The 19,310-nt window shown below is 42.2% G+C and overlaps 2 protein-coding genes across 4 annotated transcripts in view; one reads left to right on the top strand and one right to left on the bottom strand.

Annotated features, from left to right (window-relative positions):
* The window catches only part of LOC126366202 (uncharacterized), a 261,987-nt gene that overhangs the window by 15,775 nt on the left and 226,902 nt on the right, over positions 1-19,310 (bottom strand). The gene's annotated exons all lie outside the window — the stretch shown is intronic.
* The window catches only part of LOC126366225 (neurogenic protein mastermind-like), a 40,227-nt gene continuing 21,649 nt past the window's right edge, over positions 733-19,310 (top strand). For all 3 annotated transcript variants that reach the window (XM_050009268.1, XM_050009267.1, XM_050009266.1), the window contains exons 1-3: positions 733-1,429; positions 8,624-8,834; positions 17,122-17,844. In XM_050009268.1, coding sequence (XP_049865225.1) covers positions 1,377-1,429; positions 8,624-8,834; positions 17,122-17,844 — 987 coding nt within the window. In that variant the 5' untranslated portion in view covers positions 733-1,376. The remainder of the gene's footprint in view (positions 1,430-8,623; positions 8,835-17,121; positions 17,845-19,310) is intronic.

Raw genomic sequence — 19,310 nt, 5'->3', positions numbered from 1 at the left:
TATCTAACTAAGCAAATCTACGCAAACACGGATAAGGTAAATAAACCAAGTATACAGTCACACCAACATACAGTCCATCAGCGTCTTTCCATAAAATTGCATTAAAAATAAAAACTACTTGAGCGGCGAGCATGGCGAGCGAGTCGGGACATCATTCAACGAAAACAACAAGCATCCTGTCAAAATTTAAAAATAAAACAATATAACTGTCAGATTACGTAGAGTTGCCATTTCTTTAGTTTTTCCTTAAAATACAGCAAAAAGTAAGAAGGGACTGAAAGTTCTCAAAAATATTATTTGAAAGTTGTAACCTAGTGCGGTGATGTGACTACAGATGTCACAAAACAACAAAAAGGGATCATTTGCTCAAAATAACTGGCTATTTTTTACATTTGGACTCATTTCTGGCCGCAATCTTAAGAATTGCTAAATTGTCAATAAAATTGTTGACATAAATACAAGAAAATACTCTTGGCCGAGATCTCGAGTGTCAGACTATCAGGTTTCCCAGACCCAAGCGATTAAAATACTGATGATAATGGTGAGATACTCGTTCTGAGTATCTGTATAACTAAACTAATCAGTAATTCATTAAGCATGAAAAATGATTTTTGTTATAAAAAGAACAAAGATTTTAATACGAATAGAAACAAAGTCAGGGGGAAGTGGTTTTAGTGTAAGGGGGTAAATATTTCTCGAACCTGACAACCCTCAACCGACAACGGACGAGAGAGTAGAGCGACGAGATGCTATGTTTCATTTGTGTGCGTCAAGCAAGCCAAGCAAGTGGCGAGAAGCGTCATTCTATGTTTTGAGTTGAGCTCGTTCAATTGGATTTTGCAATGAGGATAAGAATTTGTGACTGTTTATGAAGTTTAAAAAAATGTTTAAGTGTGACTAAGCATCCATTCCAGTGAGAGTTATGAATTAACCGGACATTGCAACAAACTGAACGTTTGAAAGTGGCATTTACAGTAGTGTCGACTTCAGAAGTTGTCGCAAAACATTGCCTAACGTGAATTTTTATATAAACAATTTTGGTCGTAGTTAGAGATGCAGTACGAAGAATTTTAGAGAGTCAGCTTAAGTTTTGGAAAGCTGCGACTAGTGGACTGGTGATTTTGTCATGATGAGAAATGTGTTGAGAGTTGTGAGGACGAGCAGTGACTTTGTGATAGTGTCATCGCATATGTGGTGCAGCACCTGAGTGCGGGCGGCAGGTTAGCCGAGGACAGGATGAGGGGGCAGAGGTGAAGTGTGTGTGAGGAGCGAGCGGCGCCACGGTGGAGCACCTGGTGGGAGGCGGCGGCGGGCTGGTGCCCGGCGCCTCGCCTGCGCCCGCGCACCACGCGCCCGCGCCTCAACTGCTGCAGCCCATGGAGGACATGATCCTGCCACCAAAACGACAAGCTGTTGTTGACCGCCTACGGTGAGAACACATACCTGATTCTCCCTTGGGGATAAATAAATAAAGTTTTCCTGAAAGTTAGTCAGATACTACAATGAAATAGTAGCAGTTTAACATGCTTGATACTCTCATATTCCACAGTAAATCAATCACCAACTTTCAGTAGAACTTTAATTGAAAACTTCTACTGACTTTTATTGTTTAAAACAACTTATTTGAAATTTATAAAACAATAAAAGATAGTTGAGGCTTAACAAAAATATTTTAATTTCAATGCCTTGTAAAGTCTAAAACCTGTAAAATCAGGCAAATGACAAAATTGACCTGACTAAATGCCTGTTCATAATATAGGCCTGTCAAATTTATGAAACACATGTCAATGTAAAGATTTCTGTTTTTGAAATTGTTTCTTTTATTCTTATTCAAAAGCAAAGAAAAGCAATAAGTTGTTACATGTATAGTGAGAATAAATAGCTGTGCCCATATGGAACTAATTGCTTACTGATAGATTAGAAACTTGTCAAGGTGATGAGAAGTACAGTTGGAAACAAAAGTCAACGATCATTATCATTTCAAATCAATTAGTTGTTGAAATCAAAGTCAACATTATTCCACAAATAAATAATGCTTACAATAAAAACATTCAATGCAAGACAGGCTATCTGAAATGAAATAGATTGGTAGCCGATGACAAAATTAACGGCTAACTTTCAAACATGATAGATGATCATGCCGACTCTTACAGCACTAACTTGATTTTATTTAAGTTTGACAGCTCTAAATAGTGCCTGTACCTACATAAAATAGAACAAAAACCGTTAATTATGAATATGTATGTACGTTATATAGCAAAGAGTTTGTATTTATTAGTTTATTACCCTTTGAAGGGGTTTCCCATTCAGTTGGTAGGCAAGATATAAAGATTCCCCTTTAAAGGGATATCCCTTTTAAGAGGTCCTAGACTATGATCTGATTCTCCAATCCTGTCCTGCATTCTGCTTATTTTAATCGGGATATGGGTGTGACTTTATGTAGTATGCATGTAATGCTAATGCTAGTGAAGGAAGGAAGACTATCGACTTAGTAATTATGAATGGCTCGCGTCACGGTTACGTCACGTACCTATATCTTTAGCGTACTTTAGCACGCGTCATAATTTTAACAATAGGATATAATATGGAATAAATGTTATACTAAGCCTACATGACGACTAAAATCATGACGATTTATCCTGTCTGTCTGACGCGTTCCGTACTTTATCTAGGTGGTTTAGGTAGTTGGTATGGTAACGTCCATATGTCATGAGTTTTACGTCATTATTTTTCTTACGTCTACAACTTATAACTGTAAAAATATAAGTTCTAAAAGTTCAATTGTTTTGTGTTAAACTACATTACGTCGGAACCAAATCGCGGTAGAACTACGCTATCGTTAGACGCGTAGGTATTTCAATTACTTTGTAGTTACAATAATTACTAAGCTATAATACACCATGCCCGCCGCCAGTATTCTTCAACTCGACCGCTGATAAGCTGTTAGAAAACGAACTATGTAGTACCAACCTATTGACTAATTGATAATGAATCATTTCAAAAACATCCGCACACCATTCCGAGATAAGAGCCGGTGTGAAAAACTTTGCTACGATAAGAGCTATACGTAACAAGTGCTTTTATAAGTAAAATATTGCGAATGGTGACTAGTTTGAAAGCTAGTGGTATAGAGAAGGAAATAATGTGTAGTGTGTAAGAAGCTAGTGCACCGTGGATTGCACTCTGTGAAATTATGTTGAGCTGTATGTCGGCGCTAGGGCTAACGGTACCGAACGACTTGCCGGTGCATAAACGCGGCGCTCTGTTCTATTTGCATTGCAGCATACTTCCAACTTGATACATAATCACACACACACACCTAACCCGCGTCCATTACGCAATCACTCCGCTACATAGTAGGTAAATACCACTATTACACCTACCTAATTGTCAAATCATAACATCTTTTCAGTTTGCTTGTTATGTACCTACGTCATAATAGTAGCGATAAAACAGCGAATAGTTTGGGAATATGCTTTTGTTTATACTGTGATAAGTGTTTTAAAGTTGCGTGAAACAAACGTTGGTTCGGATGAGTACCTACCTACCAACTTTAGCGATCAATATAGGCGGCGTGAGTCGAGGGCGATCCCCCGTGTTAATGGGATCATTTGTAGGGATACACCCCGATAGCCGAGACGACCTCCTAAACACTCCATGGCGATGTAGGTATGCATTGCCGACTTGTATTAAGAAGCCACACTAATAGTTTCACGGCACACACCTTCGAAGTTGCTTTTGTTCCGTTTTCAATTGTTTCACATGGATAAACAACATTGTGTTGGTACACCTATTTGTTTTTGTTGAGCTTATAGGTGAATATTAGTTTCATTTAAATTAACAATCATCAATAATTAGGTATTTCCTAAAACGAATTTTCTATTCGATTTGACGATGTAGACGGTAGGCGCTAAACTTTAAAAGTAACGGTCTAAACGATATAGTTACCTACTACACAACATACTCGTACCAACGTCTCAGATTCTCCTTGCGGTAGAAATCGATTACAAGCTAATGATTAAATTTAAATTCCGTCATAGGTGTGCAGGGTTCTGTTTTACAATTTCGGACCCTAAAAAACGTGGATTGCTTTGCGGTCCGTCCATATGTGACAATAGTCAACACGCACGTGCATCCTCGCTTGCGCGGCGCGTTGCTGTGTGGTGTGTCGAGCGAGTGTGGTGCGTAGGCCGCGTTGTTACGAACAATGCAGCGCACATACTTGATACCTTTGCGCTCCCGCTCGAATGTAAATAACTGCCAATCTGCACCTTACCTACACCTCAAAACAACATAAACAGGACAGCAGATGCGATGACAGATCTCTCCTAGCAACATCGATGTCACTACAGGTTTTCTAGATTACGAAAGCTTGAGCGCGTAATTATCAAAGAAACTTGTTGAACGTTCGAACTCTGTTTTCCACCGAAGCACTAAAAGTTACAAAATAAGCCTGCTGATAACAGTATGATGGAATTCGAAGATGCTACATGAAACGCCGAATTCGCTTTGTACTTCCGGCATCGAAAAAAGTAGGTAATGCGATCATTAGACCATACTACTGGGCACAGACTTTCCCTCGACTCAACTAGGGATGGAAGACAATGAATTGTATTATTATTTCCATTAAACACATCACTGTATTGTGTTGCTGTTCGTCACTTCAGACTAAAATAACGATTTTATTCAATCACCGTATCGCAATGGAACCGGTTGGATAAACGTTTTATGTAAAGTTGTTTTTTTTGTAGAACTAAACTGTATTTGGGTTTACTGTTTTGTAGGTACGTAGCACTCGACTATACTGTAGAGAAAGTAGTAAAAAGAGGAATGCAGATAAGATTGATCTATGACTCTCCTACAATACGAACTTTTTGTTGTGTTAAACAATCAGAAACAATGTACAAATGTATTTGGTTGTGTAGAGACAGAAGTGAATTACGTCAGCCCATCGCGATGTGGAGTGATCCGGAATAGTAATCGATTTACTCAGCTTAGGTGGAATACTATACGTATGTACTTAGTCAGCCGTTTTTAAAACCTAAGTAGAATGAATTATTTACGATTTAGCTGTGTAGTAAGTATGTTCAGTGTTCGCACTGCTGACTCGTAGCTGATATGACGACACGTGAATGGTTTATTTATCCACATGGTAACAACAAGTGCGACGTAACAGTGCTACGGTCTTGTTTACTGAGCCGAATAAATTTAAACACCTTATTAGGAAGGATAGTCATTCCGTGAGGAGTAGGGAGCAGGGTATAGCGGTGTCAGTGACACAGTCAGTGACATACAATCGGGAGTTATCGAAGGCGTTGTTTGCGTAGCGCGACAGCGGCGCTGGTCAATGAACTAAACAAAAACACCTACGAGTCACAGTGCATCGCGCGCTATGCCGCGTGCCCGGGCCCGCTCGCCGCCGCCGCCGCCGCCGCCCGGTGTCGCCCTTCACTACCTTCATTCATTCCAATCATAATTCAACTCTATTTAGAAAAAAATGAAGCACGACGTCTTACTTTCATATTTTATGCAATCGCTTTTCAAGAAGTAGGGACCTACAATAGCTAGCGATACAAGTTGCGACAATTTTCTCTGCAATGTTGATTATAATTGAATATAACAAAAGTACCAATATTAACTGAATCAACTTCTACATCGTTATTGTTGCTTATACAACTTGTACAATTCGCGTTTTTTATCGTTTCATGTGGAATTTGCAAAAAAGCGATAAGCTATAATCGTCGCTACTTTTATCTGTGACGTAGCACTACCGTTATATTGATTTCCGTGTAATTCTCGGCACCTACATAAGAGTAATCGGCTTGATGTTGGTCGGCTGAAGCTCGATCGAGGGCAAGAAACACTGTACTATTTACTTTAGTAAATAATGTACTTGTAAGTTAGTTTGTTTATACAACGCGATAAAGGATTTCAGCTTAATTATATGTCGCTGTGGCCCGTTATCGCGTGGCGCCACCGTGCTGCATAGCTTGTACAGTAGTGGTGATAATTATGCATCGATCGGTCGATGATTTGCGTACTTTTCCCGTCTGCGGAGAAAGTGAAGTAGAGTAGAGTGGTGGGTAGTTCGCGCATTTAAGGCTCCGGCACACCAAAAGCAGTAGCAGGTCAAAAGCAGCGCGGGGAATTTACAACGCGATTCCGCGGTACAACCGCGTTAGGTTATCATATTCAGTTCCCGTGCAGCATTCTCCCTCAAGGTTCTGTTTCTAACATTTATCTTTGAAATCAACATTGTTTTTACATACTAATTGGATTATTCTTTCGTTTAACTCCCATGTCACACGCCGAACTACGCTGCTACCGGGTCCCGCTAGGGTCGATTAATCCTCAGATTTGTGGTCTGAAATTTTGTACCGGACTCCCCCGGGGCAAGTAGTTAATGCCATTTGCGACAAATCTACAATAAGTGACCTTAGCACATCGGCGAGAAGCCGCCAGTATGTCGGTATTCTACAGACTGCACTTCGGAGAGTGTGCCCGCGATTTGCACGAGCTCATTCCACCATCCCCCTTTTATCTTCGGACTTCCAGACGTACGGCCGTGTTCCATCCCTATTTGGTGGATATCCCAACTATTCGCCCAAAGCTCTTCGCATCGTCCTTCATTATGCGCACTGCTAAGGTGTGGAATTCTCTGCCGTCTTCTGTATTTCCGAATGCATATAACCAGGGTGCTTTCAAGGCCAGAGTGAACAGGCACCTTATGGGCGAGCTCGCTCCATCTTAGGCCTCGTCAATGCCTTTGGGCAAGTCTGGGGTCAAGAGCAAACCCATCAAAAGTAAAAAAAAGTGACGTTATAAAAAAAAACTGCTACCGCGCTGGCGCACTGGTGTGACGTACTACAGTTTCTTGTACAACATGCGCCGCGCCAGGCCTGTGCTGCTACTCCTTTTGGTGTGTCGAAGCCTTTAGTTTCCCGACGACTGACTGCGGCGTCACGGCGCGCGGGCGGGGCGGCGACTGCATAAGTAGTGCTGCACTTCTCGAAGGGAAAGTGCACCCGGCATGCGATGCAGTACCCGCTGGTACTCGACCGTGTTATAACTATGAACCGATTTGAATTAGAAAATGGTACATATTTTCTCCGTCAAAGCATGAACAAAATGAGCCTTATTGAAACAATAAGTCGGACTGCTAGGCCTGTCCCAATCACAAATAACATGGGTACATAACACAACGTCCCACTGCTGGGTACGTGCCTGCGTGCGCTCCAACCCCCAAATCAGCTTGAGGGTGATTAAGAATACCTGATCTATATTTTTTTATCAGCAATAGTGTTGACTATGTATTTCCGAATTTAAGCTCTGAGCTCTTATATTTAATGTACAATACAGTGGACTGTACCCTATTTAGAATGCTCATGTCATATGGAACATTTTCGAAAGCCGATTTGACAAGTCCTTAACAAATTCCTATATTATTCGAGCGTTGTACCAAAATTGTGTAAAATTATATTTTCTAACGCATCAAGATTTCAGTATCAGATTTACATTACAACGAGCAATTCAAACTAAGCGTATTGCACAAACATGTAACGTCTACCTGATATCGAAACTGCATGACGTATGCTTCTGATGTTATGTAATTATTATATAGTTACACACCGAAACTATTACCTAACTAGATATTACCGCTATGGCTCACTAGCCTATTGTTACTTACTTCACTAATTACATTCACTATAACCTGTCCAGCGTGACGTCACTGGTCCGTACAAACTCGCACAAAAATAATTATGCATCGCCGTGGACATAAAATCTTGATGGTTATAGTATACGTAACTTGAGCGCGCTTGACACTAACCTTGAAAATTTCATCGCAGACGAGCGATATTGTTGACGAATATATGAAAAGTGTGTAATGTTTTTTTTTATGTGAGCCGAGTCGGAGTGTCCACATTAACATTTGCTCAAGGTGACCGCCCGGCAGCCGCGGCTGACTGAGCATCGGTTGAAAAACTGTTGTTTGTACACCTACTGTGTACCTCAGCTTGTTTTAAAACACCGCGCCTCGGTCGCTTTGGAAATATTTAGACACTTATCACATAATTATCACAAGCTAATCTCAAGTATTTGCGTATCTATTTATTGCAATGTTGGAAAACTGTACTAACTGTTTATCTTAGCACACGTACGCTGTTGGTAACAGAATTACTTAATACATTCCAGAAAATTGTCGACACCAAAAGTGGCTGTAGGATATCCCATTTCCCGGCAATTTCTACGCTTCCCGATTATTATGGCGTGATTTCTCGAATCCGCGGCCATCGTGGTCGAATGGTTGGGCGTTGGGCTTACTATCCGGAGGTTCCGGGTTCGAATGCCATTGGGGCCGTATAATAAAAATCGCTTTCATTTTCCGAAAGTAGGATGATGTTACTTACTGATGTAAGCAGTCATTTGGCTGTTTAATAATAATCCTGACACCAGGTTTGCTGAGGTTGGTCATCCACCTCAGAAGCCACACGATTGATTTTGTAATCTATATTCTACAATAAATCAACGACACAATTCATACAATACGAGTAATACTTACTAGTAACTTGCAAAACGTGCTTTCGAGTACATACCTAATACACTGGTATATTTGTTTGTACAGACGGAGGATTGAAACGTATCGTCGGCGCCAATCGGAATGCGTGCCGAGGTTCGACCAGTCGTTCACTGGCGCCTGCGAGCAGCAGAACCTGGAGACCAGCGCGCTGCAGAAGAGATTCCTCGAGGCCAAGACTAAGCGGCAAGCCAAGAAGAGCGACCGCAAGCCCGACCTGCCCGCCATCAGCGGCAACTTGCACAGCAGCGTCCATGTGGTAAGTAAGACATCTCTAGAAATACACCTGACTTGAAAATTGCTTAACTTACGAGTTTATGACGCATTTAAACAATTAGAACCAAGTCGCATTAACATTTTTTGCCAAATGCGACATGGTTCTAAACTTAATACACGATAGCACTTCATCGCAAATCATCAAACTTGTGATCCCTAATGTAATGAGCAGAGTCACAAGCAATATCAAAACAATTTCCGGCTACTATTGACAACGTATCGTCCCGAGATCGACATGATAAGCCGTATATTGTGTCAGGTGATCAGCCTATGTCATATACAACAAATCTCATGCTACGATTTGTAGCTATAGTATATACACTCCTTGCCAGCAATGCCCAGCATATCAACTGTTTATAATTTTATCCAGCATGGTGAAATACACGATTCCTTCCTTGGTATTCTCGACATGCTCGTGAACTTCAGGCAGCTGGCATAATAATAAATACCTATGTGTTGTAATAAAGACATTCTGATTTTGCTTTTTTAATAATCATTCGAATATGGACACCAAATTAGTAAAGCTTTCAAAGTAAACTCCCGTACACTGGTATGTTAGGTACCTCCGCGCTTGCGTGCCTCACCTTGGAGCCTTGCGACCTCGTCTCACGTCTCATCGCAATACGAGCAAAACATCCAATAAAATTACATAGATAACATTCAAAATCACACATTGATATGCGAGAATGTGTTGTTCCAATAGATTTAATACATTGAAGGTGAAAGCGTACTCTTTTTTGCAATTACGCGTCTGTTGGGTATAATCGGAGATAGAGCGTGCGAAAGGCGTCTAGCGAGCGACGGACGATGCCAATGGTGATTTCGCCGTGTTATTGTTTTGTATGTCTGGTAGAGGAACACCTAGAAGGATGTACAATAATGTACATGGACCAAATTGGGGACGTCTTTGAAAAAGGTTCAGTACGATCTACTCTGAACCGGCGCGCGTGTATGAAACGATTGATGAACGTGAAGGAAGCAAGATAAACATGTCAAGATTGAAGCAAATATAATTCCATACGGAAATAGGCGTGAGTTTATGTATGTATGTATTGTTTTGCAACAATATTCGACTATAAAAAACTATCTGTATTTTTGTCGTTCAGTTCTTAGGTTAGGTTTTGTAATCTCCAATTACAGTGCAGTTAGCTTACTATTACATTACAAACGCCGACATGGTTCACAGCTTCATCAATGTAATTTTGACTACCCCATTGGGAATATGTCTATATTATTCAAAGGTCGAAGAGGGGCTTCTGTAAACTACACTATCTGTTAATATAACCCGTCTGAATTAACCAGACATCTCTCGTCAAGGGGTTTCATCTCAGTGAGGTGTCTTTATTCGCTGGAGTTTAGTTCACCTAGAACACAGCCCGGACACTCCATACAAAAATCTCATTCTTACCGTGTGCCGCGTAACGCGTAAGTGCGAGCGAGAGACAGTGCGCATTCTCCCCCTCACTCTTTAGCGGTAAAGTAAACCTTAGTTGTAGTGAGGTCGGCGCCCGATACGAATTAGTGCGGTTCGGAGTTCCCGTTCTATACGTAGTATCATTCTTTATTTTACGCCTAGTGCGCAGTAACAGATAAGTTACCTGCAATACTCACTAATGAGGACTTCCTGCTATGCAGTCCTGAGCGAATCACGTGATCTACGCAAAACGCCGATACACCCAGATCATTCACGTGTTTCGAGAACGAAACGTGACAATTCTAGATGAGTTTATGAATCCATTAGCGACTGCACACGATTGAAAGTTATGGCTTTCCCAACCTTTTTCAAAGACGGACCCCTAGCGCCATTGTGCCAAAAACCGCGAACCCCCAAATATTACGGTAATAATACATCATTGTTAGGTATTAGTGGTTTTAGTTCATTCGCGGACCAAAAAGGTAACTAGCAGCATGCTAAGATGGCCGTTTTGACGTTTCTCTCTCATCAAGTACTTACGTCAAAGGAGAAAATAGCTGTATCTACTTTATTGTGTTCATTAAGTTTCGTATTCATTTATAAGAATTAGGTATACTGACGGAGCGAATTGCTGTACTTTGTTATGTCAAAACTAGTTAAGGTTGGAAATGGAAACCCCTGGTCTATAGAGAGGAAGTCTACATAAATTGTAAATAAGACATAAATACGTTAGAAGATAGGTATGCGTGACAATACTACTGTAAAATATGCCAGTTTGCAATGTGCATTCTGTTATGTATAACGATAGTAGGCGCGGATCGTTAAAATGCAATCAAGTGTAGCGGGAAGGTGGCAATGGCGCGATGGCGTCGCGATAATTACTATGGAGCACGTGCGACGACCGCTCGCCGGATGCTCCACGTCAATTGACTTGACCCTCCGCATCCCGGGCCTCGATTACACATTACCCCGCACGCGACATCTAAACAACAAACGCTATCGCCGCAACACCAAAATTAGGCGAAATAGACTACTTGGCAACTTAGTCAAATGAGATACTTTTTACGAAACGTCAAAACGATGAATTTCCATGGAATTTGTATGAAAATACGAAAATACAGTCGTGTGACGTCATCAATAAAAGCGGTCAAACCTCGTACTCATTTTACTTCAATGTATTATTAAAATTCGAAGTTCAAAAAGAAAAATGGAATTGATATTTGATTATTGTAGAACGGCTTCTTATTTCTAAATTATAAAATGCTTATAATTTATCTTTGACCCAGTCAAATACCCTATCGAATCATCTTATTAGAACTGTCAAATTAAGTTAATAAGATGATTAACTTAATTTAACAGTTCTAAACTCAGAGTAGTCGTTAGAGTAGTAGGGGCCAGGGTAGTATTAGTGTTAGATTAGCAGTCGCTCCTGTAAAAAGTTCTGTTAGGTAAGCAGATCCCGTGATGATGACAGTTCTAAGCTTTGTTCCTTTCTTTCACTTATATTAAGTGAAGGTTGGCACTAGTTTTAGAGCTGTCAAACTAAAAAAAGATTGACTTTGCCAGAATCAGCACCATTAGCAGTCAAATCACGTCGGCTGCACTACAATAAGGCGATTGTTTTCGACATACAGTGCGACCTTCGTATTGGAGAGTGATAGCGATGCCAGTTACCGGCGATGTTAAAAATTGTCGGTCTCGTGTTACCTTAGTACGTAACGAGGCTCAAGTTAGCCGTATGTATGTCTAACGCGACTACGAAATATGACTTACATGCAGAGTGTTAGTGACATCGTAACATCGATACTGAGGGGGATGATTCAGATCGTAATTCTGAGTTAATAGAGTTATATGTAGTTAATATCTCTGAGTTAGTTTAATTTTCCGTCGCTTGATTTTTTTTGTATTTTATTAAATTATTTTAAATTCTACCAGAAGGGGGTGATTCAGACCAAGATTCTGAGACTATCAAGGCGAATTTTTCGTCGCAAAATTTAAGTTTTTTTTTTATTTATTTATTACATGGAAAACCAACAGCTTACAAAACAAAATAGAAACTTAAAAATAGCAACAGACAGCCAATTATTTTCAATTCTATACTTTTGCGATGAAAAATTCCACTTGACATTAACTCAGAAAGTGTGTACCATCCCTCAAAGTTTTGGTTACGATGTTACTAACGACGATGGCGTTACGATGTTTAAAGCAATTTCTACAAAATGTCATAATTTTCTATGAAATGTTATAATTGGCATCGAATACGTTTATATTTTAATCCTATATCATATGCAATCATCTGATGTACCAAGAATTGTTCGATTATGGAGGACATAAACAGGAAAACTGAGTTACTGGTGGCGTTAGTACAACTCTATTGTCTAGAATAAAACCTAACAATGTTATCGGAGAGATATTAATACTTACTGATATACTTGTAAAGTTCTAATGTATCATACATTAGAAGGTTATCGATACAAACATAATATTATAAATACTTGAAGTATTTGAAAATAGAATAATGCACATAGACAACAGACATACAGAACGCCCGCACTTCGTAATGGGGTCGGCAGTCACAAGTAAAAGACAATTTGCAGCCACTATTGATACGTATAGCGTAACTATTACCTAATCTGTGGTACAGTCCTTGGATAGATAAAATAAACGATAAAAAATAAATTTGAAGAGCGACTAGGGCCCTCTGCCGAGGATTTCTTTGCAGCTTCTTTTTTCTGGCTATACAGGTTGTGAGTTTTAGGCGGATGAGACGTTCGTTATGTAAAAAAATGACGATTCAAAGTAACTACTACTCATCAGTAATATATGAGATACTCTCTTGTCGGTGTAGCATTCTAAATTACACTTTTTTAGGGAAACATTGGGCAGTGGTTTCCCTCTTGTCTACCGCCCCGCAGTACTCTGTCTAACGCGAGTGGGATGGCGTCCAGAGCAGTCTATTTCAAAGCCGTACTAGGACTCCTGTCTCCGCCTCTGAATAGTACCATAGAATAAGGAATACGACAACTCTCCGCTTCCCACCAACGTCTGAGCTAGGTTTACCTCACCCCCTCGAACATAGTTTAGACTTGAATCGTAGGGCGTCAGACGTCACACACAGATGCGCGTGTACGATAACGTCAATGTGTGGTGTCTGTGTAAAACGAGGTTGTTTGTATGAAGTGGCCGGGGTGTGATAGTACTGACAGTTATTGCTGTCAGATTCCAGGAGGAATGGATGATGGATGGGGAATGTTACCAGCTGAATAAAGATATTTTTGAATTTGAATTTGAAACATCCCAGTCACTCCATTATACAAAACTCATTCTTGTCGTGTACCACGTAACGTGTAAGTGTGAGCGCTTACGGGTACATAAGACAAAAGTAAGACCAGAGTTACCGTTCTGTATAGAACGTTGTGTATGTGTTCTGTTCTGTTCCGTTGTGTATTATTATTTAGTCTATGGTCATAGATAGACACATCTCGACAATGCTTCTAAATCGATAGCGGTTGACCGTCAATTGTCTTTAGCAATTAGTGCAATACAAGCTAAGATAAGCTCGATTTAAACAAACAATCACGCCTGGGTTGTAATGGGGTAGATGGCTGGGTTATGCTAATGTAGAAATAAAGCTAGCCTAAGGTGATCAAAAATCAATATCATTTTTCGTTTTGATTTATCTACAAATAATAATTTTGAATTACGTAACAATACGTGCGGCGTGTGACTTTTATTGATGACGTCACCGTTTTACATTCTCATACAAACGCTATACATATAAATTAATCGTTTTGGCATTCCGAAAATGTATCTTATTCGACTATGTTGTCTGTCATCTAACTTATGGTCGAATAACAATGTCATAACCGCAAACAGCTAAGCAAATAATAGCGCTAATAAGTGTTATGTTCTTAATAACGTTAAAGTATGTATTTCATTACACTCCCTAGGCGCCGTCGTCTCGTATAGAATCTTTCCTTGTTTCTAAGAAATGGCCCTTGTGCAATACGCCATCAGATGATTCTAGCTAACCCAGTAATAAAACGACCGGTCCGTAAGAAAGACAATTCCTAGTAAATAAATTACTAGGTATGAGGACCACAAATTGCCCAGCCTTCAATGGCTTCAATTACGTACATAGGTAGAGGGAGTACATAGTTGAAATGTGTCAGAAAACAGCGCCGGCGCAGCTCGGAGGTCGTCGCGGTGAGCGGCGCGAGACAATGCGAGGCGCTCGTTGTGAAACAAGCGCAGGCGCAGTTTGCACAACCGCCCTACCGAACTAGTACTGCGACTCTCAGTTGCTCACTGCCACGAAGAAAATCTAAAAACGTTTATTGTCAATTGAGGTCTATGCAGCTTGTATGGTAGAATTGGGAGCGAATGAAAATAGTTACGACTTGCTTATGAAAGAAAAAAAAAGAAAAAAATATTGATTCCTCTTCTTACTTTTCTGATCTTCCCGGGCGTGTGTAACGTGATGCCTTCTTCTCTTATGAGGGTTGTGAGACCAATGATCGACCTCATCAACCCAGGTGTCAGACATACTATAGAGCCGCCAAAGGCTATGTGATGTCTACATACTTAATAAACATAACGACTAGTTCAGTACAATTATTGATTATATTTCAATGAGATAACAATTTACAAAACTCTCAACGCGTGGTAAGAATTACATCTCTCAAAGTACGTAAGCCAGCACCCATGAGCACAGCGATGCATCAGTCGACACTAGGTCGATCGATTCTTTTCTATCTAACAATATTTAATTAATATTAGCGGGATATACTGTTTATGGTATCCTCCGGAGCATGGTGTACCTACGTAGGCGAGACAGTTTTAAAGTTCTTAACTTTATGTCTGCCACGACGCCTGTACCCGTCATAAGGCACCCAATGCGTGACGATCCGTGCCCACCGCTCAGGGATGAGATGGCGTGACGACTTGGACGCTTGCCGGAGGGACTGGCCGGAATACGCATAGGACCGCGGAAAATGGAAAGAGGAAGGGGAGGCCTTTGCCCAGCAGTGGAATCTTGTAGGCTAGATTAGATTAGAACTTTATGTAAGAACAATCGAACCCGCAGTGGAGCGGCATGGTGGAGTATGATATTCCCCTCCGATTGATTGAAGGGAGGCCTATGTATGTATGAAATAGGTGCGTGTACATGCCGTTGATGGCCCAATAAAAAAAAAAAAAACAATAAATATTGTATGTAAAGCAATTTCTTTTATAAGTACGTGATATTTGTTTTATTATAATTCAGAAACTCGACATATAATGGTCAAGTTTATGGCTGTAAAATTATTTGCACAGCTTGGTGCTTCAAGTTTAACGCACGTGCCGACTAGCACGTGATCTAGTACCAGTGCTGACAGAACTGTTTTCCCATGTTATCATTAATAGTAATACTAGAATAATAATTTCCAGTATCACTGTCTGCGTACATGCAAAGAATAGTTTTCCGCGTCCGCGTGGACTTCGGTTATCGCGCGCAACACGTTCGTCCCCCGTCCCCCTTACGTCCTCTTAGGGGGTGATTTCCGCGATAAAAACGATCCTATTTTCTCGCCTAGGTCTTAAACTATGTCCATAGCAAATTTCATCTAAATCGGTTCAGCGGTTTAAGAGTGATGATGTAACAGACAGAGTTACTTTCGCATTTATAACTTTATTGTGGATGTGGATTAGTATGGATTCCGTAGCACCTATAAGTGTCTAGTCAGACGAGTCGTGGCCTTGTGTTTTTTCTCGTTACGGACTCGAGTAGTGGATGTCAAAGCTGCAGTACTTAGAAAGAAACTAATCGTTCGACCTTCGACCGTTACTTGCCGCGCGTCACATTGTTGTCTGCTCATTTTGTTACGAATACGCAGGAAGGTGAACGCGACTTTGTAAACAGATTTCCAATATGTTGATGTTGACATAACATAAACTCACGCCTGTATCCCCGAACGGGTACGCAGAGGTGTATATAGAATACATTCCCACTCGCCAGCTATGTTTAAGTCCCATGTAAAAGGCAGTTTTGTAATTCTGCCCACCTCAGCGGCATATACATAGATGTCTTATGTATGTATGTAAGTAAATATTCAATCCTAGGCAGAGTGGTCTCTCAGCCGACCGGATATTAACCGTTTACGAGGAATCCTCCACATGCCGCCCTCCACCCTACTAGTGCCGGAATCAGCCAAACTACAATTTGCGGCAGTTACAAAATTCGCATCCAATATCGTATTTCGTCTAAGCTTACGTTATTTACCGCACGAGTTATTTATACAACTGTTTTGTAGTTTGTCATTATTAGGTAGGTAAAAAGTTCTTCATCATCATCAGCCGTACGACGCCCACTGCTGGGCATAGGCCTCCCCCAAGGATCTCCACGACGATCGGTCCTGCGCTGCCCGCATCCAGCGGCTTCCCGCGACCTTCACCAGATCGTCGGTCCACCTTGTAGTGGGCCTACCCACTGAGCGTCGTCCGACACGTGGTCGCCATTCCAGAACCTTTCCGCCCCATCGGCCATCGGTTCTCCTCACTATGTGTCCTGCCCACTGCCACTTCAGCTTTGCAATTCTCCGAGCTATGTCGGTGACTTTAGTTAAAAAGTTCTTAGCGGTTTGATATTACGATATCATCGTAGCATTGCAAATGCAGTAACGTCCTTTCTAACATGACCGCTCATATTAAATCATTATTTTGGGCGGTAGGCTGATCACCTGTCACCATCTGATTCATCATATCCATCTCATGATGGCATATTATCTTTTGATTATTTCTCCCTCTGCTCACTTCATTAGGGATTAGCGTAGCGTGAGTTTATGTGTATATTATTAAAGTTATATTTATTTCGCAGCAACAAAAATTCGGATGCGGCGATTACGAGCCGCCGGCGAAGCTGCAGTGTGGCGTCGGCGGCGGCGGCGGCGCTGGGGAGGCGCTCACCAAATTCTCCGTGGAGATCGTGCAGCAGTTGGAGTTCACGACGTCGGCGGCCGACTCGCAGCCGCAGCAGATCTCCACCAACGTGACGGTGAAGGCGCTCGCCAACGCCGTCAAAACGTCCGGCTCGCCGCCGCCGCCGCAGCCCCCGCGAGCGCCCACGCCGCTCGACTGCGAGCGCGAGTGCAAGGCCGAGTGCAAGTCCGAGGTGGCCGACGACGAGTTCGTTGGGCTCGACGAGTGCGCCGCCGCGCTCGAGCGGGACGCCGCCTCCGCCTTCCCGGGGCTCGCGGACCTCATAGGCGAGGACGACGGGGACGACGCCTTCGAGGACCTCATCACGGAGATATCGGAGTATCCGGAGTTCATGAAGGACTTCGACCTGGACGGGGGCAAGGCTGCGAGCGCGGAGCCAGCGGAGGGCGAGACGCCGCGGGCGTACTGCGGCGCGACGGGCGGCGAGATGTCCCCGGCCGCGCAGACGCTCAAGCACATGGCGGAGCAGCACCAGGCGGCGGCGGGCGGCGACTGGCGCTACCGCGGCGCCTACGCCGGCTATCGCGCGCGCGCGCCCGAACATCTGCACATCCACCAGCACCAGCAGCTGCACATACAGCAGCCGCACCATAACCTGCAGGTCAGTGCAAACTCGCTTCCCCTTCATCTACACGTCACTATTAAGTGTATATTCGAACAACATCCGATCTGAATCCGATCCGGGTCCGTTAAATGGCACAATGACACTGCTTACGAAATTCGTCGTTCGATTCTCTAAGTAATTTTCTACTATTAGTCGTTCTCGGACTGGAATCGAAGGTAGTGCGAAAACGCCCTAAGGCAGGTCGCACTTTGGACGCATTTTCGTACAAATTTACATCGAGCGTAACTCCCAAGTCGCACCCAGTGTGCGCGCTCCCATAGTACTTGGAAGGTTGGTTGGGATTGTTCGTGCGTGTTCGCATTCGTACGTATTCGCACGCAAAAGCGTCCAAACAGCGACAGTCCTTATGAATAAATTACGTCATGGATATGGTATGGGTTGTCTGGTTGTTCTCACTTTAAATAATTAGGTACTCTTATTTTTTGGATATTTTGACCCCCTTCATCTAAAGACTAGTAGTACTTGATAGTCTTGAACAATATATAATAAAGCATAATAAGAATAAAATAGGGCTCAGTTATAAAATGCAATGTGTCACATTTTGACGTGTAGACGTAGGTATGCGTGACCGCTCGCTGGAAGGTTTACGTACTCGACGTCAGAGGACGAATCTGTTTACATCAGCTCGACCAGAGGGCGAACGATGCTACGAATCCTTGTTACCAAGCAAACTACGGTTCAGCTTTCTTACGATGCACAACTCGGAATTCGGTGGATAAAACTACATCCAAACCCAAAAAATATCAATTTAAAAATTTTTGAGTTGACCAAACTCCAGTGGAGTTACACCTATGAATTTGAATTCTTTCTTAAATTAATGTTTTTCGTCTTCATCTTATTCTATTGCTCTATCAGAAAAAGCATTTATAATCTACGCAGTAAGGTAGCTGTTGCTCCGCCCGGCTACTCATGCGCCAAAACTTCTCTTGCAACAGGAAGTTTGAATAGTAAGCAAAAAGAAAAGGCGCGCGCGTTTTGATATGTTATCGCACGCTCGGCATTTTATGCGTCAACGATGTTCGTAACTTGCTATTACTGAGTCGCCACGTCATAAAATGTAGTAGGTGAATTGCGTTTAGTAATTGGAAGTCTTCTTTATTGGGTAATTCGTGACGTGAAAGGACATAAAAAACATGGGAGTCTGGTGTGGTATCGACCGGGGCGGCTTGCGCGCGCTGCCCGGCCCCCGGCCCTCTACCACGGCACTCTCGACTCGAACGCGCCCCGCGCTATAATACCGTCTCCTTCTAACCCACAAGGACCCCCTAATACACTCCTACGACAATCTACAAGCAACCCTCTTTCGAGATCCAGTAGTACCCAGCAAGCTATCCTATTAGTCTGCAGTCGCCATCGCCCAAGACATGCAATCTTCGATGCAGATACACCAGACTCAGCTCGAGCGATTGAATTGAATTGCAATTCATAAATTGCGTTCTCAA

Source organism: Pectinophora gossypiella, chromosome 4 (assembly GCF_024362695.1).
Source record: "Pectinophora gossypiella chromosome 4, ilPecGoss1.1, whole genome shotgun sequence".
Lineage (NCBI taxonomy): Eukaryota > Metazoa > Arthropoda > Insecta > Lepidoptera > Gelechiidae > Pectinophora > Pectinophora gossypiella.
Note: the sequence above shows the minus strand (reverse complement) of the source record. Positions and strands in the feature narration are given on the sequence as shown.